General features: G+C 37.0%; 1 protein-coding gene and 1 long non-coding RNA gene across 2 annotated transcripts in view; one reads left to right on the top strand and one right to left on the bottom strand.

The window, feature by feature from the left end:
* The window catches only part of LOC112994825 (uncharacterized), a 47,317-nt gene that overhangs the window by 2,758 nt on the left and 20,906 nt on the right, over window positions 1-23,653 (top strand). Inside the window, exons 2-3 of the long non-coding RNA XR_003262033.2 lie at window positions 1,703-1,747; window positions 2,859-2,992. This is a non-coding gene — a long non-coding RNA (uncharacterized LOC112994825). The remainder of the gene's footprint in view (window positions 1-1,702; window positions 1,748-2,858; window positions 2,993-23,653) is intronic.
* IPO5 (importin 5) overlaps window positions 12,414-23,653 on the bottom strand; it is a 46,256-nt gene continuing 35,016 nt past the window's right edge. The window contains exons 24-26 of the mRNA XM_026119415.2: window positions 20,424-20,652; window positions 18,698-18,839; window positions 12,414-15,842 (exon numbers count right to left, since the gene is read on the bottom strand). Coding sequence (XP_025975200.2) covers window positions 15,756-15,842; window positions 18,698-18,839; window positions 20,424-20,652 — 458 coding nt within the window. The 3' untranslated portion in view covers window positions 12,414-15,755. The remainder of the gene's footprint in view (window positions 15,843-18,697; window positions 18,840-20,423; window positions 20,653-23,653) is intronic.

Here is a 23,653-nt window from a genome sequence, read left to right on the forward strand (position 1 = left end):
TGCAAGTACTGATCTTTGGAATTTTTAGAATTCACTTTAGTGCTGCAATGATTCGTGGTTATTTTTTCATCAAAGCTTTGTCATAATTATAGTAAGGTTCTAGAAGGTGTGTATGTACACAGGCAGTTGTGGTAGAGTACCTGTAAATTCACATTTTCACCTGCCTTCTGGTAGCTTGTCTGTCCATCTGTGCTTAGTCAAACTAATTGATTGGACTCAAAACCCAAGTATGTGGATTAAATTCTATGGTCTGGTTTACATGAAGGTCAAACTATGTTCTGAAGTGGTCCTTCTGGCCTTAAAATCTATGCCTCTTTTGCAAATTGCATTAAAAATGTCGAGTTCAAATCTTTTCTGTTTTATTAATGAGAGAAGCTGAGATGCTGCCTTAATAGAAATCTGTGGTTTCAGCTACATCTTTTGTCTAGTAATTCTTTTTCATAAGACATTCCACAGATGTTTTCCCGGGAGCCTGAAATTTTGTTTCAAAGACCCTTTCAGCAAATACTTTTGTGCTGGAATGATCAGTGTGTTCTTGTGTAAATGTGGTTTGGAGCTCAATCTTGCAAACCTGAGGCATTTCATTAGTAGTTTTAGACTCTCTCCATCATGTGTCTTTATGTTAACTCTTGTTAACTCCTATGTCTTTGCTAGTTCGGTTACAAGAGTATGACAGAGTTCTCCATCCAATTCTTTCAGTATCATTTCACCATTATTTTTATTATACATTTCTTGGTGTGCAGGTTTTGCCCCGCATCAGTGACTTTTGCTTGCAATTTATTTTTATCCACGTCTTTCCAATCTATTACAATCATCAGGTATTAAGGGTATCATAGCTTTTTTGCTAAGGTTACTAATGTTGAATTGATAATTCTTGTTTTTACATCAGAATGCAACATCAAACTGTGGCTGGAAGCAGAGGTGGTTAACAATTTTGATAATACTGTGTAATACTAAGTGTAGACCATGTCTTATCTTTCGAGAGAAAAACAAAGAAAAAAACAAATTAAAAATCAGCCAATTAGCAAGCGAGTCCATTTACATTCTCAAATTTCAGGAATTTCATTTGAAAGAAATAAACATTGAAAAGAAGCTATTTAAGCACAGCCAGCTAATGAACAGATTTTGTTGGTTATTGACTATTTAAAGTACTATAAATTGAAAGAGAAGCTTTATAATAAGACATACAAAAGTTTCCATAGTACTCAAGAATTTGTATGAAGGGAGCTTTTGCATATCATGTATTAGACAAGACCGTCTCTCTCTCTTTCATATTAATACAATACAACATCACCTGCATTAAGGGTCATGGTACTTGCGTTGTATTTTCCAATGTATTTGTCTGTTTCGAGATTAATACAGTTGTTGTTAGCTGTACTTTGTGCTAAGATTATCACAAGTGAAATCGTTAATAGATGAATTATCCCTGAAGCTTCAGAGTTAAAAGGTTCACTTGAAATTAGTGAACAATTTAGATTCCTCAAAACCACATAGATTGCATCAGCTTATACTTGCTTCATGCTTTCTTCCACCCTTCTGCATATCCAAGAAGACAGGCTTATTTTTTTTAAATGACACCGAGGTTTCTGAAGCATTCATTAACGGACAAAAATGTCAATTATTTCAATGTGAAAAAAACACAAAAAAAGATAATTTGAGTTAGCTTTAAAATAATTTATGTTTTTTTCTTTTCCAATTACAGATATTAGAAACTTCAAGAAAATTGAAACCAAGGAAAAATGCAGAGGTTTGTAAAAAGGATTATCAAACACCCCCCTGCTATTCATATTAAGTTTCCTCTCCTACAATCCATTTTCACCTTTTCCCCTGAATGAAGGGAAAGAGAACAGTGGATATCAGGACAAAATATGTTTTCCTTCTGTGCCAGCATTCCCATTAGAAGCAATGCATCTTTTAGGTCATGATGAGGGAAGAGAATAAATGGCAATGGAAGGAGAAAATATTTGCAGATATGAAATGATTTCATGTGTTGAGGAGCAAATAAAAATAATACTGAAGAAGAGCTACCAATAAATGCTATTAAGCCTGTCATGCATAATGCAATGTGTTTGACAGAAATAAAAGCCTAGAATCTCCCCACTGAATGTAGCTTAAAAAAAAAAAAACAACTGGACAGCCACATTAATCTTCCAATACTACTTTTGAGAAGAAAACTAAATCTGTTGTTTGAAATAAGTCCATAGAATTCAGAATTTATGGTAGAATTACAATCATCATAGTTCATTTTCTTCCAGTGCTTTTGTCATTTGGGACAGAGCAAACTATTGTCTGTAAAAGAAGGACATACTTTTCAGACTGGCTATGCAACTAAATTAATGAAAATTTTCAGAAGCCATTTAACATAGTTAGGAAGAAGAACCATTTAAGTACCTGGACTGACATAAGCAGATATGGTTCTAAAACAGAGAAAAATGCTGTTTTTACAGCCTCTTAGAATTTACACCATGAGTAAACACAGCCAAACAGACTTCTCTTGCAATTACAAAAGTCAGAACAATATAGAGCTTTAAATATGGCTTTTAGCATTATCATGCAGAAGATTCCCATGAAAGTAATAGCCCCCTTGCCCTTCCCCCCAACTGGTACTTTTGCTGTTACTTTTGGCAAGGCATCTGGAACATATTGGTGTTTTTGTGTAAATCCTTCTGGGATAATCCTCATTTATGAGTGGTGGTGGGGCAACCTTATCTAATGCTCTGTCACATCCATGATCTCTCATGGGTCCTTTCTAACTTCATATTGGATGATAGACAATTTATTTTTGCAGTGGGTAGTTACAACAGATGACTTAATTACTGTTTTATCCATTGTCATATTTTTATTTTTTTAATTTTTAGACTGACTAAATCTGTCTGGAGGGAGCAGCTGTAAAAGCTGTCAAGACAAACATCAATTCAGCATATGATCTTGCTGTCTCAGAGTGCAGTCTCTGAAATCAGCCAGTTCTTCTAAAGGTCAGACCAGAGGCCAGGTAATTTGTTTGTTTCTCATATGTTATCAGAGTGAAGAGAAAGAAAACCATCTATTTTCTATTTGGACTTAATACAGATAATGAAATTCCTCTTCAAAAGGGATCTGTGAAACTTTCTGTTCAGAAAGTGAAAGGTATTCAATAATTCACAGAAACAGTATTTCACTGTGGATAGCTTAGCAAGATCTGCATAATTTACATTTAATAAGTCAAATAATCAAGTAATTAGAGACTTGAAAAGCATTTATTTTCCTGCTTTTTATCTTCTATCCACTGCAATGATTTTTTACAGAATTAAAATCCCAGTGGATGAAGACACAAGAACAGTACTAAAAAGTAGAATTAAGAATAGTGGGAAGCATCATTCCCATTTTACAGATGAGAAAAATGGTCTTCATAGTCTACTTTCTACTGTAGCCTACCTTCAAATCAGGAAAAAAAAGCTTCCTTAAGAATCAGGTAGCTTTAGTCTACAATTTTTCTCCCATCAGCTCTCATCAACCTGCCGATGATGAGTTGTTGATCCAGTTCCTCGCTGTATAAATGTGTTAGCTTGTCTGTCCAAAGATCCTATTTAATCTGTTGTACGTCTGTAGCAACTTGGGCTTTTCCTGTTATTTTTAAATGTGAATGATGAATGCTATCCAATTTTCTAGGTTCTGATGCTGAAGGATGCACTGAAAACAGTTTTTGTTTACAGACGAGATGTGTCTTTTAGTTTTCTGAGATGCAGGGTATAGGTGAAGATGGTGTGAATTTTTCCCATGTCCAATTTCTTCACCTAATATAGTCATACAAACCTTTCCGTAATTCATTATCACTGCTTCCACTTAGATAATTTTCTTCTATATTTAAGAGAAAAAAAATCCTTCGTCTATTGTTACGAGCACTTGTTTTCTGTTTCCTCAGTTAGTGGGCTGCATACCATATATATCTGCTTATTCCTTTTAGTATGATGGTGTTCCACAGTCTTTCAGTTTGTTGTACATTTTCCATTTCATATTTATTCTAAATATGAGATTGATTGTTTAGTCTGACAAAGAAGCAGAGAAAGCAGTGATTTCTGGTTTACAAATAATCTTTAGGATACATTTGTCCTCTAAAAATTCCTTAATTTTCTGTGGTGATCATTTGCTATTTTCAGGAAAACAAGCAGAAAAAAAATAAAAATAATATTATTTATTAAATGTTAGGTTTCAAAATGAACATGGGCTTAATAGATAACTGGATTGAATTCACTGCACTCAAATAGGGCAGGCTTAGCCAGAATAGTTCCCAGGAAATGTTTTAATGTGCCAGGATTTTTAATAATAGTTGGTACTAAATTTATCCAATTCTTCATAATAAAGATGCCTAACATCTCATGCTTTTAAATTCTGAAATGCATTCTTTGATATTTCTAATTGCTTCATCACTGCCTGTTTAGTTTGTTCCGTCCACAATATCTCTATAGTTGTTGACAACACTGGGTATTGCACATCTGTACTGTGCCATATCTCCCTCTGGCACTGGAGAGGAAATCTTAATCCCTTTTTCCTGCTGTAATGTCTCCTCCTAAAGAGGCGGACCAGTAACAAAGGAGCTGCAGTTCTCATAAAACTACAGTAATATTATAATGGTTTAATCTTCTACTAGGGAAAGCCAGAGTGCCTCACTACATGCCTTAAACAAAAGATCAAAGTGCGGTAGAAAGTAAGTTATTTACTAAAAGTAAGCATTAAGATTTGTCACCTTTGAATACCTGAAAAATCCATTAGCTCCTTGAAAACACTGCAGACAAAAAAGATAGAACATTTTATTATGTTTTTGTTGATTATATATTTCTCTTTTGTCTTTTGAGTAGAATCCATGTGATGCTCAGCACTGTCAAAATAGGAGTGTATTTTTTCCTTTGATGGTCACAGAGCTAGTGCTTGCATGAATATTAGCAATTAAATATGTTTTATATAAAAAGATTCATATTCTTGTTGGTCTTATACAACCTAAGTGAAAAAGTATTCCTATCTCATGAAGCACTGCACAAGCATTAAAAGATAAGTCTCTGAAGAGACTCTGATCTATATAAACAAACTGTGGGGAAAAAAAGTGGACAACAGGAGTGATGTAATGAAGGATGTGTACAAATAGTCATATTAAGTCTGATTGAAGAATTGTGGGTCTAACAGGAGATAGAGAAAGGGAGTTTGAGGGAAAGTGTACAAGAAACAGGACAAACACAGTGTGATCCTTCCCCTAGCATACTCTCCCAGCTTCTGAGAACCAGTGATTTATGGATTTCTAGAGCAAGGAGTTTCATCAGGAGTGCTATGCTCAATAGCCACTAATACTCCTATCCATAAGGAATTGGTTTGCTTCTTTTTTGGCTTCCAGGAATGCCCATCAGGAATGAGTTTCATGCTTTAACTGCAGTGTGTGAAAAAGTGCTTCCTGCTGGTTTTACACATCCTGTGAAATACCGTATTGGGTACCCATTTGCTCTTGTGTTAGGAGAAAGAGCGAACTGTTCCCTATTCATCTACTCCCCTACATTCATAATTGTGTAGATAATCTATTGTATCTCCTTGGAGTTGTCACCTTTTTCCAATCTGAACAGTCTTAGCCTCTTTTATTTCACCTCACGTGGCTGCACTCCACACTTCTTAAACTTCTTACCTCTTTCTCAGCCTTCTCTAGTTCTGCTCTACCCCTTTTCAGGTACCAACATCAGGACTGTGCACAGTAACCAACGTAGAGGTGTATGTCTTTCAGCAGAACAGTCATAGCAATAGCAACTGCAGCACCTGCTTTAGTAGGTAGCAGCAGGCTCAGCTCCAGCCTTAGAAAGGAATAGAAATAGGAATTCTAGCAAGTAAAACCAGCCTAAAGTCTTTCAACATTTTTCCATCCAAAGCAATCATTCTTTTCCACCATAATTACAGTATTACCAGAATAATTTAGGATTTAGGGGAACATTAATCATAACTCTTTTTAGATGATCTGATAAGAGCTTGCTTGTGTTAGGAAGTTTGTGGTGGTATTTCAAAATAAGGACAAGAGAAAATCTTTAAGGGTCCAAGTCTCACAGTTGAGGCATGAAGCCCAGATATTTGTTGTTATGAAGTTCATTTTTAAGTTGTTTGAATTTTCAATACCTTTCTCATAAGGAAAAATGTTATCAGCTGTGTTAAAGAAGGAAAAAGCAAACTCAAAACACACAACTGATAAAAAAGAATATTTTCCATAGGACTAATAAGGGACTCAGATTCCATCAGACCAAACACTACAGACAAGATTATTGAAAAATGAGCCAGGACAAAAATTATCTGCTGCATTTATATTAGGACCTATAAAACTTTATTAAATGTTTATCTTAGAAAAAAACAGTTACAGTGGGCAACTACTTAGGGTTCTGTTTTATATTCAGCCATAAGAGTGCTGAGAGGATGAGTCTGATTCCAGGGAATCTGGTGTTTTGGTGTACGCCAATTTGTATGTTTTTTTTTTCAGGGTAATAATATTCTGTGAAAAGATTTTATTTAATATCCATGGAATCAAACAAGGGACTTCATCTTCTCAGATTTCATATCCATTTTCTTTCCGGTTACCCATTTTTGTCTTTCAATTTTAAATGTATTTTCTTATCTCCATTCTGCCACCCCCAACAATATTGTCTTCAAGCTTTTGTTCATTTTACGGACAAACATCCACACTTTTTGATATTAATTTAGAGCCTCAGGAGCTCATCTACACAGGCGCAGTTCCTTTTCACTTGCTGCCAGAGATTGACAGGCAACCTAGAATGAAACTCATTTCCTCCTGACCTTATAGATGAGGAAATGTAGAATTTGCCGTAGCAGTGGCAAGGAAAAAAATTGTTTTAACTGTCTCATTCTACAGTGAGACATTTTTTATGGACCAATATATATTTGATTCAGACTTTCTGATGACAGGAGAAATGGGAATAGGGAGAAGACTTGGTTAAAACATTACAGCACTCTCTTTTGTTTTCTTCCTCTATGGTTGCGGTAAGCAGTTTTTAAGACAAACTAGCTGCCCTGTACATGCACTTTGTCAGTAAACAAAAGTTACAGTTTTACACCTATAGTATAAAATGGTCTTATTTAGAAACTCCTAAGAAAAAATCCTTCCTTCAGGCTTTTAATATTACCATTCTGAATAGAAAGAATCTAGGGACTATAAAGTAAACAAACTTCTCTAATCCAAATGCATGACATTCAGGTGTTCAATTGTATCATCTCCATCTACTGGCCAGAAGCAGCTTTACTTGAAGCATGGAACTGGTGAAGTATAACTGTTATATCCGTACCCTTTAAGCTTACTGTTGATTTGGCTCCATTTTAGCAATTTCTTTTAAACTTTTTCAAAAATATCAACTCCTAAGCAGACAATTTTTGCATGATAATTTATATACAAATAATCACCATTACGAAAATCCCCACTAAAAATGTCTCTTGATATTTTATTATTAATACATATTCAAAAATAATGACTGCACAACTTTACTTATTGAGGCAAGAAGAGCTTCCCCAGTTCAAGATACTGTTTTGCGATCACATTTTTCACAGCTCTGAATCAGCTTTTTTGTTTGGAAAATTACTGTTAGTTTTTAAAATAGTATATGAACTGAATATTAAATGTTTTAGTTAGTTAATTTACATCAATCCCATTACTTCAAGATAGTATTGTGCATTTATTAAGGAACAACTTTTTGTTAACAGCAGATATTACATGAAATACTATACTTCAGTGATATTTGAATGTTTAATGTTTAATGCAGAAATAGTAAGTAGAAAAAATATTATCCCTTTTTTTCCCTCCTCTTCCTCAAAAAAAGACATTGGTCATCCTAAAAGGGTAGCTGCTGGTGGTCATGGTGTTAACAAAATGAGCAACAAGTAACTGCCTTCCAAGTTAAACTGCTTGGAGCTAAACTGAGAATTCACATGAATTACTGCTAACTTAAGAATACTTCAATATTTACCCATGGGTAATGGTCCACCAGAAATACCTGCTAACTTATATCATTCCCACTTTGCTGGAAGATCCAAAAAAGGATCATTGCAACAGTCCAAAATTCCATTTCAGGAACCAGCATTCCTTAGCTTACACTGTAGAATAGCTTGGAAGCTTCTCTGCTAGAAGCAACACAAAAACCACACCCTACTCTCTAAAAAAAAAAGAGTCTTAAGGTATTTACTGATTATCATTAAATTTTCAGTATCTAATACTAAATAAGTGAAACTCCACTAAAAATACTTATGTGCATCTAGTTTTATATTAGCTTAAGTTATTCATAAAACAAGGATACTAAACTCATCAAAAGACATTTTGATTTCATGGTTTACCAGAGGCAAAAATTGATTGTACCTGAAGCAAGGTCACAGACAGCTGCTTTAGAGAGAAAGAAAAATCTTGAAAATCAAAACTGCCTTGAACATGCTAGGTCCTACCTTACCTTCTTGAAAACACGTGGAAAAAAATTACATTACAATTCTAAACCACAATGTTAGGAACAGATCTGATAGAGTCTCCTCAGAGCAGAAATTGTCATGTCTTGCCTCCAAAACAAAGAGATGGATTTCACATGAACTCCAGTCTTGAAAGAGCACTCTGAAATCATCATCCCAGGCTGCCCACTCACAGTCTGGTTTTCTAAATAGAATAGCTAGGAGGGCATTTGGTTTCTTCTCTGTACAGCAAGAAGGAATTTTGTTAAACATACCATCTTAAAGATGATCATTGCCCAGCCCGTTCTTTATGCAGAACACGATAGTTATGTTGTCCATCATTACCTGGATCTAGTGATGCTTGCTGGAGAGGACCACTTAGCATATGCTGTGCAGAATGTGTATTTCTAGCACAGTCATGAGTCTTCTTAGGGGCAACAAAGATCCTGCCTATTGAAGCTACTTGAATTAATTCTGTATCTGACAGGAAAGTGTCCATTATCCTATCAACTCAACTGTATGTAGATAGTGTATAAGTCCTGGCAACATTGGAAGGAGCAAAAAATTCTGTCAAGGATTATCACCATCAGTATCACCAATATCCGTCTAGTAATTAGAAAGATCCAAGTCCATTCTGGAGGCAAAATCTGGGAACACGTAAGCCCCAAATTTAGGTTTCATGGTCCATGAAGAAACACAACACTGCCTGTGAAAACTAAATACAGAAAAGTGTCCTAAAATTCAAGAGACAAAACCTAGATTTCCTACTGTAATAATGATATTATTACCGAGTTTAGCATTTTGTATTTAAATATATAAAACCATACAGCTTTCTCCAGACATGAATGATTCTCCAGTTCCCATACCTCTTTTGCGGTCAAAAGAGATTCTCTAAAGAACTTTTCCTGTAATAAGAGCAAACCAACTTTATGCTAGGGCTGTGGTAGTGCTTAATGTCTCGTGATGAAGGCTCTTGTGACAGAGGAAAGTGGATTCAGTAGTGGCAAAGGGGGAAAAACAATACTGTACCTGTTAATAGTATCCAGAAGTCTGAGGCCAGAGAGAAATCTAGCTAACCCAGTGACAAAGGGAGATACAGATGGAGGTAGATTACACGCCTCTGGAAATAGGAACATCTAAACCACACAGTTGAATAAGGATTAGGTAGTAGACAATTTATGATGGACCTGACACGAAACACCTCAATCGTTTGTGAAGTCTTTTTGAGAGCTGAAATGATATTCACACATTGTCCGAATATGCAGGGATAAGGCTAGGAAGGCCAAAGACCATTGTTAAGTTGGAAGTTAATCTGACAAGGGATGTCAAGGAAAACAAGAAGGGCTTCTCTTAAGTACATCAGTAGCAAAGGGAAGAAGAGGAGAAATGTGGGCCCAATGCTGAATGGGGCAGGGGCCATGCTGACAAGGGACACAGAAAAGGCTGAGATACTGAATGCCTTCTTCCCCTCAGCCTTCACTGGTAAGACTGGCCCTCAGGAATCCCAGGCCAAAAGGGACCAGGAAGTCTGGAGAAAGGAGGACTTTCCCTTGGTGGAGAACCACCTGCTTAGGGATCACCTAAGCAAACTGGATGTACACAAGTCCATGGGCCCCGCTGGGATGCACACACGAGTGCTGAGAGAGCTGGCAGATGTCATTGCCTAGGCCACACTCAATCATCTTTGAAAGGACACATTGATCGGGAGAGGTGCCTGGGGACTGGAAGAATGCAAATGTCACTCCAGGCTTCAAAAAGGGCAAGGAGGAGGATGCAGGGAACTACAGGCCAGCCAGCCTCACCCTGATCCCTGCAAAAAGTGATGGAGCAGCTCATCCTGGAGACCATTTCCAAGTACCTGAAGGACAAGAAGGTGATCACAGCATGGATTCACAAGGGGGAAATCATGCTTAACCAGCCTGACAGCCTTCTATGATGGGATGACTGGCTGGGTAGATGAGAGGAGAGCAGTCGATGTTGTTTGCCTTAACTTCAGTCAGGCTTTTCACACCGTCTCCCATAACATCTTCATAGGCAAGCTCAGGAAGCGTGGGCTAGATGAGTGGACAGTGAGGTGGACTGAAAACTGGCTGAGCAGCCAAGCTCAGAGGATTGTGCACAGTGGTGGAAAGTCTAGTTGGAGGCCTGTAGTGTCCCCCAGGGGTCAACACTGGGTCCAGTAGTGTTCAACTTATCAGTGACCAGGATGAAGGGACAGAGTGCACCCTCAGCAAGTGTGCTGATGACACAAGACAGGGAGGAGTGGCTGATACACCAGAGGGCTGTGCTGCCATTCAGAAGGACCTGGACAGGCTGGAGAGATGGTCAGAGAGGGACCTCATGAAGTTCAACAAAGGGAAGTGCAGAGTTCTGCCCCTGGGGAGCAATAACTGGAACAGGCCTGGGGCTGACCTGCTGGAGAACAGCTGTGCAGATAAGGACCTGGGAGTCCTGCTGGACAACAAGTTGACCATGAGCCGGCCATGTGCTTTTGTGACCAGTGGTATCCTTGGGTGTGTTAGGAAGAGCATTGCCAGCAGGTTGAGGGAGGTGATCCTTCCCCTCTACTTGGCCCAGCTGAGTCCTCACCTGGAGTGCTGGATCCTGTGCTGGGCTCCCCAGTACAAGAGAGACGTGGACCTACTTGAATGAGTCCAGCAAAGGGCTATTAAGATGATGAAGGGACTGGAGCGTCTTTCATATGAGGAAAGGCTGGGAGAGCTGTGCCTGTTCCGCCTGGAAAAGAGAAGAATGAGGAGGGATCTTATGAACACATAAATATCTGAAAGGAGGGTGTCCACAGGACGTGGCCAGACTCTTCTCAGTGGTGCCCAGTGATAGGATGAGGCACAAACTGAAACACAGGAAGGTCCATCTGAACATGAGGAAAAACTGCTTTAGTGTGAGGGTGATTGAACACTGGAAAAGGTTGCCCAGAGAGGTTGCGGAGTCTCCTTCCCTGGAGATATTAAGCCGTCTGGACGGGGTCCTGGGCAATGTGCTCTAGGTCACCCTGCTTGAGCAGGGGGTTTGGGCTAGGTGATCTCCACAGCTTCCTCCCATCCTCTAACTATTCTTTGATGAGGCAGCAGGGGGACTGTCTGACTACTGGAGGGTATTATATTTGTTTGATTCTAGAAGCAGGAAAAAACAGATTCCAGGAAATCAAAGTGTTTCCAAGTAGCTGCATTGTAGTATAACTACTGAGGCTATTCAGTGAGCCATTGCATGGGTAATAACAAACAGCATCTGAAGGAACAGTTGAAATACTCTTTGTCAATTCACAGCAATTGACAGAGTAGATAGCTCTCAGGTGGTAGTCTCCTTTTGTGTCAAAGAGTCAAACATAATGAAATATATCACAATTTCGATGCACCTACTTCCCTTCATTGAATAGGGGTGCAAACAACTCTTTGTGTACAAACTTTGTTATAGATATCTAATATCAGGTACGATGAATCCCATGCGTCTTAACCAATATTGAATCCAGACTTTTGAAGTCTCAACAGATGCTAAATTGTCCTGAAAGATGTTCTTCCTGGAAGCAATACAAACAATTTCATGGTGATCAAAAGAAGGGACTAGGATCTCTACTAGATAAAAGTTTAAATCCTGCTTACTGCTTTCCTGAAGCCAAAAAATGAGTTACTTCAAATAAGGGACCTTAATGCCCAAAACAAGTCACTAAACTTTATACAAGTAGCAAGTAAATAAAATTAAGACTGGACTGAACAATAAAATAACAAAGACTAAGGCTGCTACCCAAAGATGCTTAGTAAAATGCTTCAAATCAAGAGTTGAAAAAATATGGTGTGGGGAATACTTGCATTTTTTATTATTTTTAATACCACCAGCATTGTATTTGGAAGATGCACCCCTATAGATACCGCTAAGGCAAAAATAAAGTTCTAATTCAGCAGCCCAGGCAGATGCACACCCAATACATACACGCATACACACAGTCACTAGGAAAGTCACCTTCCTTAATTCTTTATTTCATCAAAAATTCCAGCTGTGCAACACATCTCATTCCCATGCCTGTACTCCATACATGAGACTAAAAGATCTAGATTTGTAGAGAATAATAGACAACATTTGGCATAATAATATATCTGATCTATACTGGAGAATACCATCCCTTACCCTCAGCATAACTTTGAAGCCTGTGCGGAGAAAAGGTAATGACAAAACATCACAGCAGTACACAAACCCTGTGATAAAAACATGAAGTCAAGTCTACAAGTCATTTTTTTTTAAACATAGACCTTGCACAGGATTCTCAGATCATCTTTCTGTTAAACAAAGCCAGGCAAAGGTAACTGGATATTTATCTGCATTAATGTCTTTGTAAACATCCTAGAGCTGCAAACACAGAGTATGTAATTTCACATTCAGAACAATGAGAACAGATAAGAGTTTAATTGGGAACACACCTAAGCTTCAGGAGATAATCTGTTTTTGAAAACGACACTAACGAAGGCTAGTTACTACCTCATGGTTAAATAAGCTAATGAAACTAAAATACAGGAACATTATAATGTCTGAAGTGTGTGTGGGGTTCTAGTTTTTTGTTACTGAATAAAACTTTTGAGCACTTTTGCCAGGCCATCCAAGGGTAGATACTTTCTGGTTCTGCCAAAGCAGATGGCTGCTATTGTTTGCAATGCTCTTTACGTTACATTAAGAGACCTTATGATCTCTTACTAAATGCAATAGCTAGATATTTTGATAAAGCATGATTTAGAACCCTACACTGAAGAAAACTGTTTGGAAAAAATTATCACCCTTCCCCTATCAGTAATCACTTGCTCTCCTTCCCCTATCAGTAATCACTTGCTCTATAGGTAGAGTCCTTCAAGTCCTTCCCAAGGATGGCTTTTTAACTTTTGAGAGTTGCAGATAAAGCCACTCAGAAGAATTTTTGTTTCAGCAATAGTACTCCTGCACTTGTGGAAGATCGAGAATGTTTTAAGGCTTCAATAATTTTCTACTCCCATAAGCATCAAATAAGGAACTTGAATAGCTAAGATTAGTGATTCAGATAACTGAAATAGATGAAGTCTAGAGTTTTTAAAGTTTATGTGAATTGAAAAGAGCACTAGAGAAACTTTTGAATTAACCCTGGCAAGTTCAGAGAGGACAGGCAAGACATGAAATCCAGGTACTCAGTAGAATAGACCTGTCTGTCTGGCATATTGACTAATTCAATGCCCCTTTTCTGACAAAATAATAGTTAACAAGGCAGAAGCAACTGTGCAAAGTTGCCCTTCACTGGCTCTGGCATATAGAGCAATCCTGTCTCCTGGTCCTGTCTGGTCTCCTATACTTGGACTGGAGGGAAAAAGAAAAGACTAAGGTTAGCCTATTAGGACAGCAACTAGAATGCTGCTCTCTTGTGCTAAAGAGAGCCAAGTCAATGCAGTTTCAGTGGTAATACCAAATGTGCTACTATTTTCTCCACATAGTAGTAGTCCAACAGAAAAGAAAAACAAAAAAAAAATCTAAGCCCAGAGCAAGCAAAAAGCAAGCAGTGTTTTAAAGTGTTTTAAACTGCGGGGAAGTAAAGGAATATAGGAACTAAATATTTCAAAAATACAGGAAAGGCCAAGGACATGAAATAACCCAACTATTTTTGTAGTCAGGTATCTGTGCTTGAGATAACTGACCTGACTTACTAATTCTCTCATAGTACTGATATGTAATCTTTAGGAATTCATTTTCCACAAGTATGACTGCTCAAACTTGTACAAATACAGGATTAACAAAGTAGGAGCTAGAGCAGTAGAAGCTTTTGTCATACTGACAATTTCAGCTGCCTCTAAACAAACTGTAACGTTACTCCATATGATTAAGGCATTTTATATCAGGGAAACATTTGGTTATCATGTTGTTGGACAACATTTTTACTTTAATACACCTCATTTTATATTGTTTTATTTGAGCATCATTTTTTAAGAACAAAGCTCAGATTACTTTGACATTGGAAAGGAATTTGTGTGTGAAGTTCTATTTTTTCTTGTTATAAAGGAAAAAATTCCAACTCTCTTTCAAAAAAATCTGTTTCAAGACTAAGCTTCAGTTCATTACTGAAGTCTTTTTCTACCTCAATGCTTATATTAACATCTTCAAAGTAATATAAACGTGAAAACTTCACACTGAACTTTGTGAGAAATCAGATACATTAGGAAAACTTTGTTAGCTGGTAAATGGTGTATTGCTGTTGGATCAGCAAAAAGAAACCTGAAACAGTTTTTTTGACTGTTTCAGGTCAAGCTATCAATTATATCTAACTGTTTTAAATAAAACACATACTGCTGTAATGTTATCACTGGCTGCCAGACCTGTTACACACTTGCAGCTGGAGCAACACTACATTTTATAAGTTATGAAATGCAATTGCATCTGAATATGAAAAACAGTTAAGTCAAGATATGTAAATTTACTGTCATCAGAGTAATGCCACTGAACTTCAATTGTACACATTTGGGTGAAAAATTGTTAAAAAGTCAAGAAAAAATGCATAAAATCTGTAATAGGCAACAATATACAAAGTTTCAAATATAAAATTAGGACTCATATAGTTTGTTACTTGCATCTTTTCACAAGAGGAAATTAAAAGAACCACACATCACTGAACTTCTACACAAGCTTCTTGTGTTTCAATGTCATTTATTGAGGAGTGAATAAGATACTGTCAGACATGCCAAAGAGACTTCACATTCAAGGGCTGGAAGCTGAACAGCTTTCCTCATTGAGTCACTGTACAAGTTGTTTTGGGGAATCTGAAAGTGCAGTCAATGAGGTCTTCATGCTTGATGTTTTTGTCTTCAGTTTTTCATCTTTTGATCTACTAACTTGCTGGGCAGAAGGACACTTTCTACCCTACAAAGACTCACACTCCAATTAATACAATTAACACTAGATGTAGAGGGTTTTTTTTTCTTTTTTATCTGTTATAACGTACATCTACGGCTGAATACAAGGTCTTAAAGCTGTTTCTTAATTCATTATGTCTAATGAGAAAATTCAACTTGTTTCCCTTTCACCATCATATGGATGGCTTATACCGTTAGAAAAATATTCTTCAGTGCTATTGTAGGGTTTACAGGAAACTTCTTCAGTGTTGTGGGATAGAAACCGATTTAAACACCATTCTGAGAGAATGCTTCTTCCTGCTGCCACTGCCTGTAGGTTGCAGAAGAATGGCCTACACGCACTACAGTTCTGTTTTACTCAAGAAAGAAACAAAGAAACCTAAACAATAGGGTAAACGTTTATTTGGAGTTAGTTTTCTTGCAGATGATAATTAAGGCCCTTCAAGCAGAGTTCAGGAGCTCCTGTATGGCTGCCTGTTGATCTGCATTGAGCTGTGATATGCATTCTGTCCACAGTCCTCCAGATGTCTAGAAAACAAATGAGAAGTTGTGTTTATACAGACTGACAAGCTTTTAAAGCACATACAACATTTTCATGTGTTTTACAAAGCTCAGCATCCACTGGGCTCATTCCTGCAGTATGTATACAAAAGAGAAAAGACTGAGTCTTCAGTTATACACAGGCCTGCAGAGGTTCAGTTAGAGATGCTCTAAAATGCTAAATGCAAGCAAGTTTTGGTTAGACCAAACCAAAATAATTGATTTGAAGTTCCTGGGAACTCTCTATAACTAAGTGGGTCAAACCAGAATAAATTTCACTCAAGTTAGCCATAGCATAACCATGTGTTCTGTTTTGCAGAAGTTAAAAGATCAATATTCTGGCAAAACAGAATCATATCTAAATGCAGGAGTATCTTCTGGGCACTAATTCATCCAGAGGAAGCAAGCACTGCGATTATAGCATACAAACTACACAAAGCGTATATGTGCACAATTCTGCCGCAAATGCAAGGTACGATTATTCTTCAGTGAGAAGAATGGTAAGTTACCACCCAAAGAAGAAAATGTATATAGCATTTATCTTGGGAAATGTAAAATCTACACTCTCCTTTGCCTCACTGTACCTGATTTGTGTGACCACAGCCCTCTGCTGAGATGCTAGTTTTTAAAGTCACCATTGGAAGAGACTGGTTCTAATACTACCAAAATATCCTGAAAGTTAAAAAAAAGGTTGGGAAAAAGTGTATTTTTGGTTATCAATAGAATTAGGGAGCAATTGGCATCTTGCCTTAGAATGACAGTGACAGAAAAGAAGTATTACACATGACTGGCTTTAAGTCATTAGACTGGCCTTTCTGATTGGTGTGGCCTTCAAGTACATTTTAAAATTACTTTTTAGCTTTATCTAAATTTGATATATTCTATCTTTAGCTCAACTGTAATGCCCGTAACTCTTTTCACACACATTTTTAAGAGCAATTACATCAAAGAAAAAGGGATTCACAGAATTCTAATGAGAATTTGATAAACATTTTTTGATAAGATTAGGCATGTTAGAGTGTCAATAGATAACGGAATATTGCAGAATTAAAGAATTCCAGTATTTTTGAAACATGTTTAAACTGGTACTTCCACTGAAATACTGTTTCTGCTCTAGGAATACTTAAGCATGAGGAAAAGAGAAAGTTCATATTTAATTCCAACTATGGCCACGATGTTACTCATGCTAGATGCTGGCAGTGGAACAGCTTACTCAGATCATTGCAAAAAAACGTCTTTCCTTCTATTCACTGCTTCTTCACAGATTCCAGGAGACTGTTAGCAACTACAGATCCTTCAAAGTACTTTCCATGGCACACTTACAATGCTTTACTGAAGTCAGATTACTATGTGTGGAGAGATTTAAGATCAATAAAGGTAATCTAAAACTCCTTAAACAAAGACCTTTAAGATTTCCTCACAGTCTGAAAGTAAATTAACCAAGGCAGGAGTATTGCTTCAGTCATAAATGCATCTACCAACACTGGCCAAAACAAGACCTTTTTCTCTATCCACAACTAATCTATGGATGTACATAGTGCCACTGTATTGGTCAAAAGCAACTCCCTTTGAGCATTTAAGACACCGAACAAAGGTATTAGCATGGACTAATAAATGATTTATACCCAGATTTTAATTGTAGGAACAAACAGCAGAGGATTCTTATCTGTCAACCAGAATCTAAACCAGCCCCTTCTAAAACTGTTTCACTTTGAAATTTGGCTTGGTTATATTTCCTTTTATGCCTTTACTTAAAGAGTTTTAATAATAATAATGTCATTTTGTACCAGATATAACACATCTTGCAGGCCGACACACTCATCCAAATGAATCACTTCCAAAAAATCAAGGATTCCTAACACTCTTGAACTTGAGTTTTGCAGAAGGATGCCAGGTAGAATGGACAATGATTGAACTCTGCTCCAAACCCTATAAACCAAACTCTAAATCCTACATAAACATTTTTTATAAGCTATATGCTTGCCAGGCAAGCAGGTTCTATCATTAATACTATCATTAGCTGGTACAACTGTCAAACAAGTCCACCTGATGACATTTGGCCCTGGATTTTGGATCTATCTGTCCTGTTAGCATGACTACTTGTTACTGTGAAGAGGTGCAGCTTTAGTTCTTCTTGGATAGCCTTATTACCCAGCTCCACAAGTCCTCATTATGCCACAAAGGAAGTGAACCTTGCAGCAGTTCCCCAAAGATAGGAAAAGCACTGCTCCTTTGAGCAACAGCCTCTATTTCCACTGGATTAAAGATGGTAATAGTAAAATTACTTGTGCTTTGGACTCATCCTCTAGCAAAGGCCCCAACCTCTGCTGTATTAGTAGGTCACCACTGAGTGGTGCAGAACCTTATGGGAACCACATATTAGATCAAATCCTGCAGTAGAATTCACTGATGCAAAGACAAGCAGATTTCTCTCCCGATTTTAATTTCTGAAGGACATCCTTATGTGATGGTTTTGCCAATACAGTACTTTTGCCTGAAATCCAGAAGTCAATATTTACCTTTCTGAAAGGTATTTAAACTCATTAAAAAAACAAAAACAAAAACTGACACTGGCTAGCACGTTAACCATTTAGCTGCATGTGTCTTAAGGCTTTTTTAAATTGATAAGCTTTTGAGAAGTTTATCATCAAAAGAGATAGGCTTTATTCAAGTGTAAGCGTTACCAAGTTTTATCAGTAATAGTTCAATGTGTGTCCAGCATCTCCAAGAAATAGATTATTTGTTGAAGCATTCTTCTTTATGGAGACAAGGCTCTCAAAATTGCTTTAACAATTCACTTACTTCTAACTGTTCCCTTTGCAGCTGTGTAAGCATGTATTTACCTGCACTTGGCGAACAACATTAGCCAATCGCTTGGTACATGGATCTTCATGTTTAATAGCTTCATGAATTTCACCATCCGCAATTATACTGAATATTCTGGGAAGATTAGAGTTGTTGGGACCGAGGACAACTGCGTTGTTGCTGTTATAATTGAAATATATATTACAAACAAACAATTATTTAACCAAAAAAAAAAAAGTAAATATTTTACATGTAGGTTGAGTGATTTTGAAATATCTTATTCTCAAGTTGTTCATTTACATCCAGGTTTCATTGGACACTTTCATCCATAAGTTTCCATAGCTTTGTTGTCTGCAGGAAGAACATTCCCTCTCCCATTAATAGTTAACCAGCCAATTATTTCATCAGGCTGTACTTTATCAGAAAGAAGTTCTGTACTTTGCAGAATTACTGAGTTCCACGCAGATGGAACTGCAAATAGTGTGATAAACACCTTGCCTAAAATGACTGACTTCCTCCTACAGTGCTGAGGGAGAGAGGAGGAGGTTGTCTTACTAGCTTCAGAGAGCATGATTACATTGCTCTGTCAGCACACTTGTTGACACCACACGTAAATAGTTCTGCTCCTCTTTCCAGCCAAGTGTTGGAGTAGAGGAGTGCTGACAACCAGAGAGCTGGGTGGAAAACATGACCTACTTCCAGCCCTGCCACCTACCCCTGCTGGAACACAGAGGCTGTGACGGTAGTGCTGACAGAGCTCAGAGAAGTATACAGCAAGGCTGGGCCATCTGCACAGAGCTGGGTACAAGAAAAGTACTGCTATACTATAATTCTGGATTTCTGTACAGGTGCACACACATACATGTCACTACCGGTATGGTGTCTCTATGCAACTGTACTGGAATATTACCAATATAGAGACCTCAGTTGCCACCATTCATTTTAAATCCTTGCCTTAATAAAGCACCATCAGATACGATGTATTCAGAGTCTTTTCAGTCTTTTCCTTTTTACAGTCTTTTCTACTAAGTTCTTTTCTCCTTTGCCACTAAACTGTAATACATAGTACTGGCCAACAAATAGGGTATGACTGCTACATAATAATTCAGAAGAAGTTGATATTCTCTCAAATATGAAGTGCAACCTCCAGCAGCAGATTTTTTTTTCCGTTAACCTATGGGAGGGAGCACAAATCGAAAGAACAACCTGTGGGACAAGATACTTTTAACAATAATTTCAATTATTACTACAAACTTAGTAAGGAAGACAACACTGTTTCATGAAGTTATCTGTATTTTTTAACTCTATACTTCATACTTTCATTTGTTCATTTTCAAGCTTTTGGAAAGCAACAAGGAACAAAGCTGGTTTAAAAGGTTATAAAAGCCAGGCTGTAAGCACATGCATGTTGCTCTTATATAAAATATCTGACCAGTTATCAATGTTGACATGCAAACTGTATCAAAAAATTTCCTGAAATTTTCTTTATAGGTTCCTGGCTGATCCTCTCCCACCACGTACATATTAAGTTGCCAGGAATTTTTTTAAGCCATACAGATATTAGTTAGGATAAGAATACTGACTGTTTAAAGACAGCAGCAACATTGTGGAAGGTTCAGTTTTGGTGTTCCAAATTATGTTCTCTAAAGCACATGCAGATTAACCTGAAAGATTCTCAATTTTGGAAAATGAGTGCAAGGAAAAAAAAAAATAGCAGCCTGCAAACAGGCTACTTTCTACATTAATATCAAGACTTTACCTTACCTCTCAATTAAATCACACAGATAACTGAAAGTATGAACAGCTTCCTCTTTATCTTCATGAAGGGGAAGCCATGATAACCAGTGTGGCAGGACTTCCTCAACATTTACGCAGTCAGGCTTGAATTTCATTATCTTTCCTACAGCTGAAATGCAGTTCTCTGTTGCGTTGACGTTCTCTTTGGTTTTGGCATCTGGTGACTGAATAACTCTCACCAGCAATGGAAGCGCCTCTAATTGCAAACAAGACAAGAGTAGAGTTTAATGTGTAACCAAGTTATATTAGCACCAAAAATTCTACATAAGAATATTACATGCACTAAAGACAGTAATGAATTAAGTAGTTTTCTTTTCGTGACCTAAGCACCAAAATTCCAGTAATCCACATGCCCCAACATTTTGTAGCTTTTAGATTTTTCCCCAGTGAACAATCATCATATGAAAGGCACACAGATAGATACAGCTATGCAAGGCAACACAAGACAACGGCTAATACTGAAATTTGTGTTTGCTTTATAAATGCAGGGAGGGGAGGAAAAAAAATGTTTCCTCTATCTCCATTGTAGTTATGCAATCCGTAATACGGAATACACTGTAATTTATACTAAAAGTATAGAAAATCATTATCTTTGTAATCTCACAAGTTCTATAAACATGGATGATGAAAAGCAGGAATATAGCAACTTTCACAAATCCTGACTGCAACACATGCCTGTAGTGTGTATGCCTGCTGTACATAATATATATATACACACACACACACACACCATTTAGATGCACTAGGAAAAACTCGTAAGAGTCATCTCATCTGATCAGTCTACCTGGCATGATTTAGATGGTAAAAGTAGGAACAGCTAAGAAAAACATCTATTTTCTAGCTAGATTAATAGCGATTTTTAAGGTCATGCAGGCAACTACACACACACTTCTAATGAACATTAATATTATGCTTTTAGTTACTAGCATCCATGGAGATTTCAGAAGCACTCTAGACATGGAAACAATGGCCCCTATATTCCTTTACTAAAATATAATCCTAAAGCTGTAAAATTTCTAGAGCAGCACAGAGGACAGGTTGTGAAGCTGTACAGAAATCACACTTGAAAACTTTAGTTAACGAAGAAGTGTGAGATCTCACACTACTACATTTTGATGAGTAAGCAGCAGCTTTGCAGTTAAATAGTACATAGTGACACTTAGCACATTAGCTTTACTGAATTCAGTTTTTGAAGAGTTTAGCTGCTATGGAAAAAACATGATTAACCCTGAGCTGGAAGAGAATAATTTTATGGGGCTCGTAGAGTTACAGAACAGCATTAACATGGGTCATCAGAACCACTCGCTTGCACTTTGAATGGAGACTGAATGATGCTAGACTTCTCTGTAAAGCAGTTTGTTTCACAGAGCTGTCCACAACGTCCATGCAAGCTGGGTCTGCATTTTATGCTCAGACTACCATGATTACTGAAGCTAAGTATCACCTTCATTTTCTCATACAGCTTAATACTAATGAATGAGTGTGTAGGTACATGTGTCCTGGCAGCCATGAAATTAAAAGTGCATCAGAATGAAATCAGCCTGAGTTTTTTTTCTTATCTAGAAAAACAGATCTATTCTCATACAGATGCTGCAGTAGATAAACTTTGAAAAAAATAGCTTTTGACTATACAGATACTATAGAAGATGATCATCTCTTATAACATCTTCCAATACCAAAAGACTGAAGGCCACCGGTGAGATTTAGGAAGAAGCACATGTGGTTGATTAATGGTATCCACAGAGAATAGCTGATTATATTCTCCAGTCAACATAAAAAAAGATGTAATGCTGACAGTCCTGTAAACTGTGGAATCTTGAAAACTTCTTTTCCCATTTATAAAGTTACTTTGTTTCAGTTTTTCCTTCAAACTCATTTCTTTGTTTTTCCTAATTTTATCTTTAATTCTTTTTGTTTCACCATATTGTAGCTCCTATGCCATTTATAAGTTTTCCCTTTATTCCTATCTCTGTTCAGCTGACTCCCCAAAATTACTCATGTTAAACCATCTTCTGAGTAGTCTCTTGGAGTTTTTACTTACTGCTACAAAGCTACAATTGAACAATATGCTGTGGCTAAATATTAATCAGTAAAGAAGTTAAATTGTAAATAAAAGCTCACAAATATGTTTTCAGAGAAGGCAGTAAAGCCTACGGGGTAGATAGCTTCTCATGCCATGGATTTAGATTGTTTCTAATTACAGCACATCTTCATCTATTAAAATAAATCACAATATTCTTATATGTATATCAATGGTACTCAAAATACTTTAGAGGTGCCTGCTGATAGGCTGCCTCCTAATAAGACTGTATGCCACAAAGTAAAAAGGTTATTTTAGCTAAACATCAAATTAAAGGAGAAGCTAAGTACAGTATCTGGAAGGTTAACACTCCTTTTATCAAGGATCATTTGTCCAAAAAAAAAAAAAAAAAAAAAAAAAAAAAAAAAAAAAAAAAAAAAAAAAACCAAAGTTGTTATCAAGTTTAGGTAGTCCAAGGTAAAGTCTAATGACTGACAAAATTGCACTTCAACTGCAGAAGACAAAACTCCAAACTCAGAACTATCTTGAGCTCAGTCTCTACTGCTCTAGTCTTGGCACAGAGATTCTGATCTGGTATTTACATAAAAACTTCCATGAAACATTTCTCTAGACAATTTTAATGTTCTGAATATTTCACTTCAAGGCTTTTCCCCACTTGCCCTGCCCCCCCTTTATTTTTACACAGACATTTGGTCTTGATTGTCACCATGTGACAGTCATATTTAAATTAATAGTCAAAGTTAAAACCTCTATTTGAGGTAAGACTTGTGTTAAAATACTAATTTATCAACATCACATGAGTCTCGCATTCTGAAATCATTTAATTCCACTTTCATTTACAATTCATGTGAAATATATTTGAAACAGCTGACTAAATATAAAAAAGGAAAAACCCCCTCTAATAAGGATGCAATGTGATGTGTTTAGAATTAACTTTGTTGACTAGTGAGAAGAGTGCCAGCAGATAATTAAATTCTTTAAATTCAAGATGAATCTGAAGTTTTAGAGAAATCAGAGCCATTCAGAAGTAAAGTAGACTCCAAAACAAGTATAATAATGCTCATCTTAATCACAGAATTTTAATAAGTCAGTGTGCCCCACAAGTCATATTGGCGATTTATTGCATTGCTGAAGAGACCATGACATCATTTATCAA

This window comes from Dromaius novaehollandiae, chromosome 1 (genome assembly GCF_036370855.1).
Source record: "Dromaius novaehollandiae isolate bDroNov1 chromosome 1, bDroNov1.hap1, whole genome shotgun sequence".
NCBI classification, from domain to species: Eukaryota; Metazoa; Chordata; class Aves; order Casuariiformes; family Dromaiidae; genus Dromaius; species Dromaius novaehollandiae.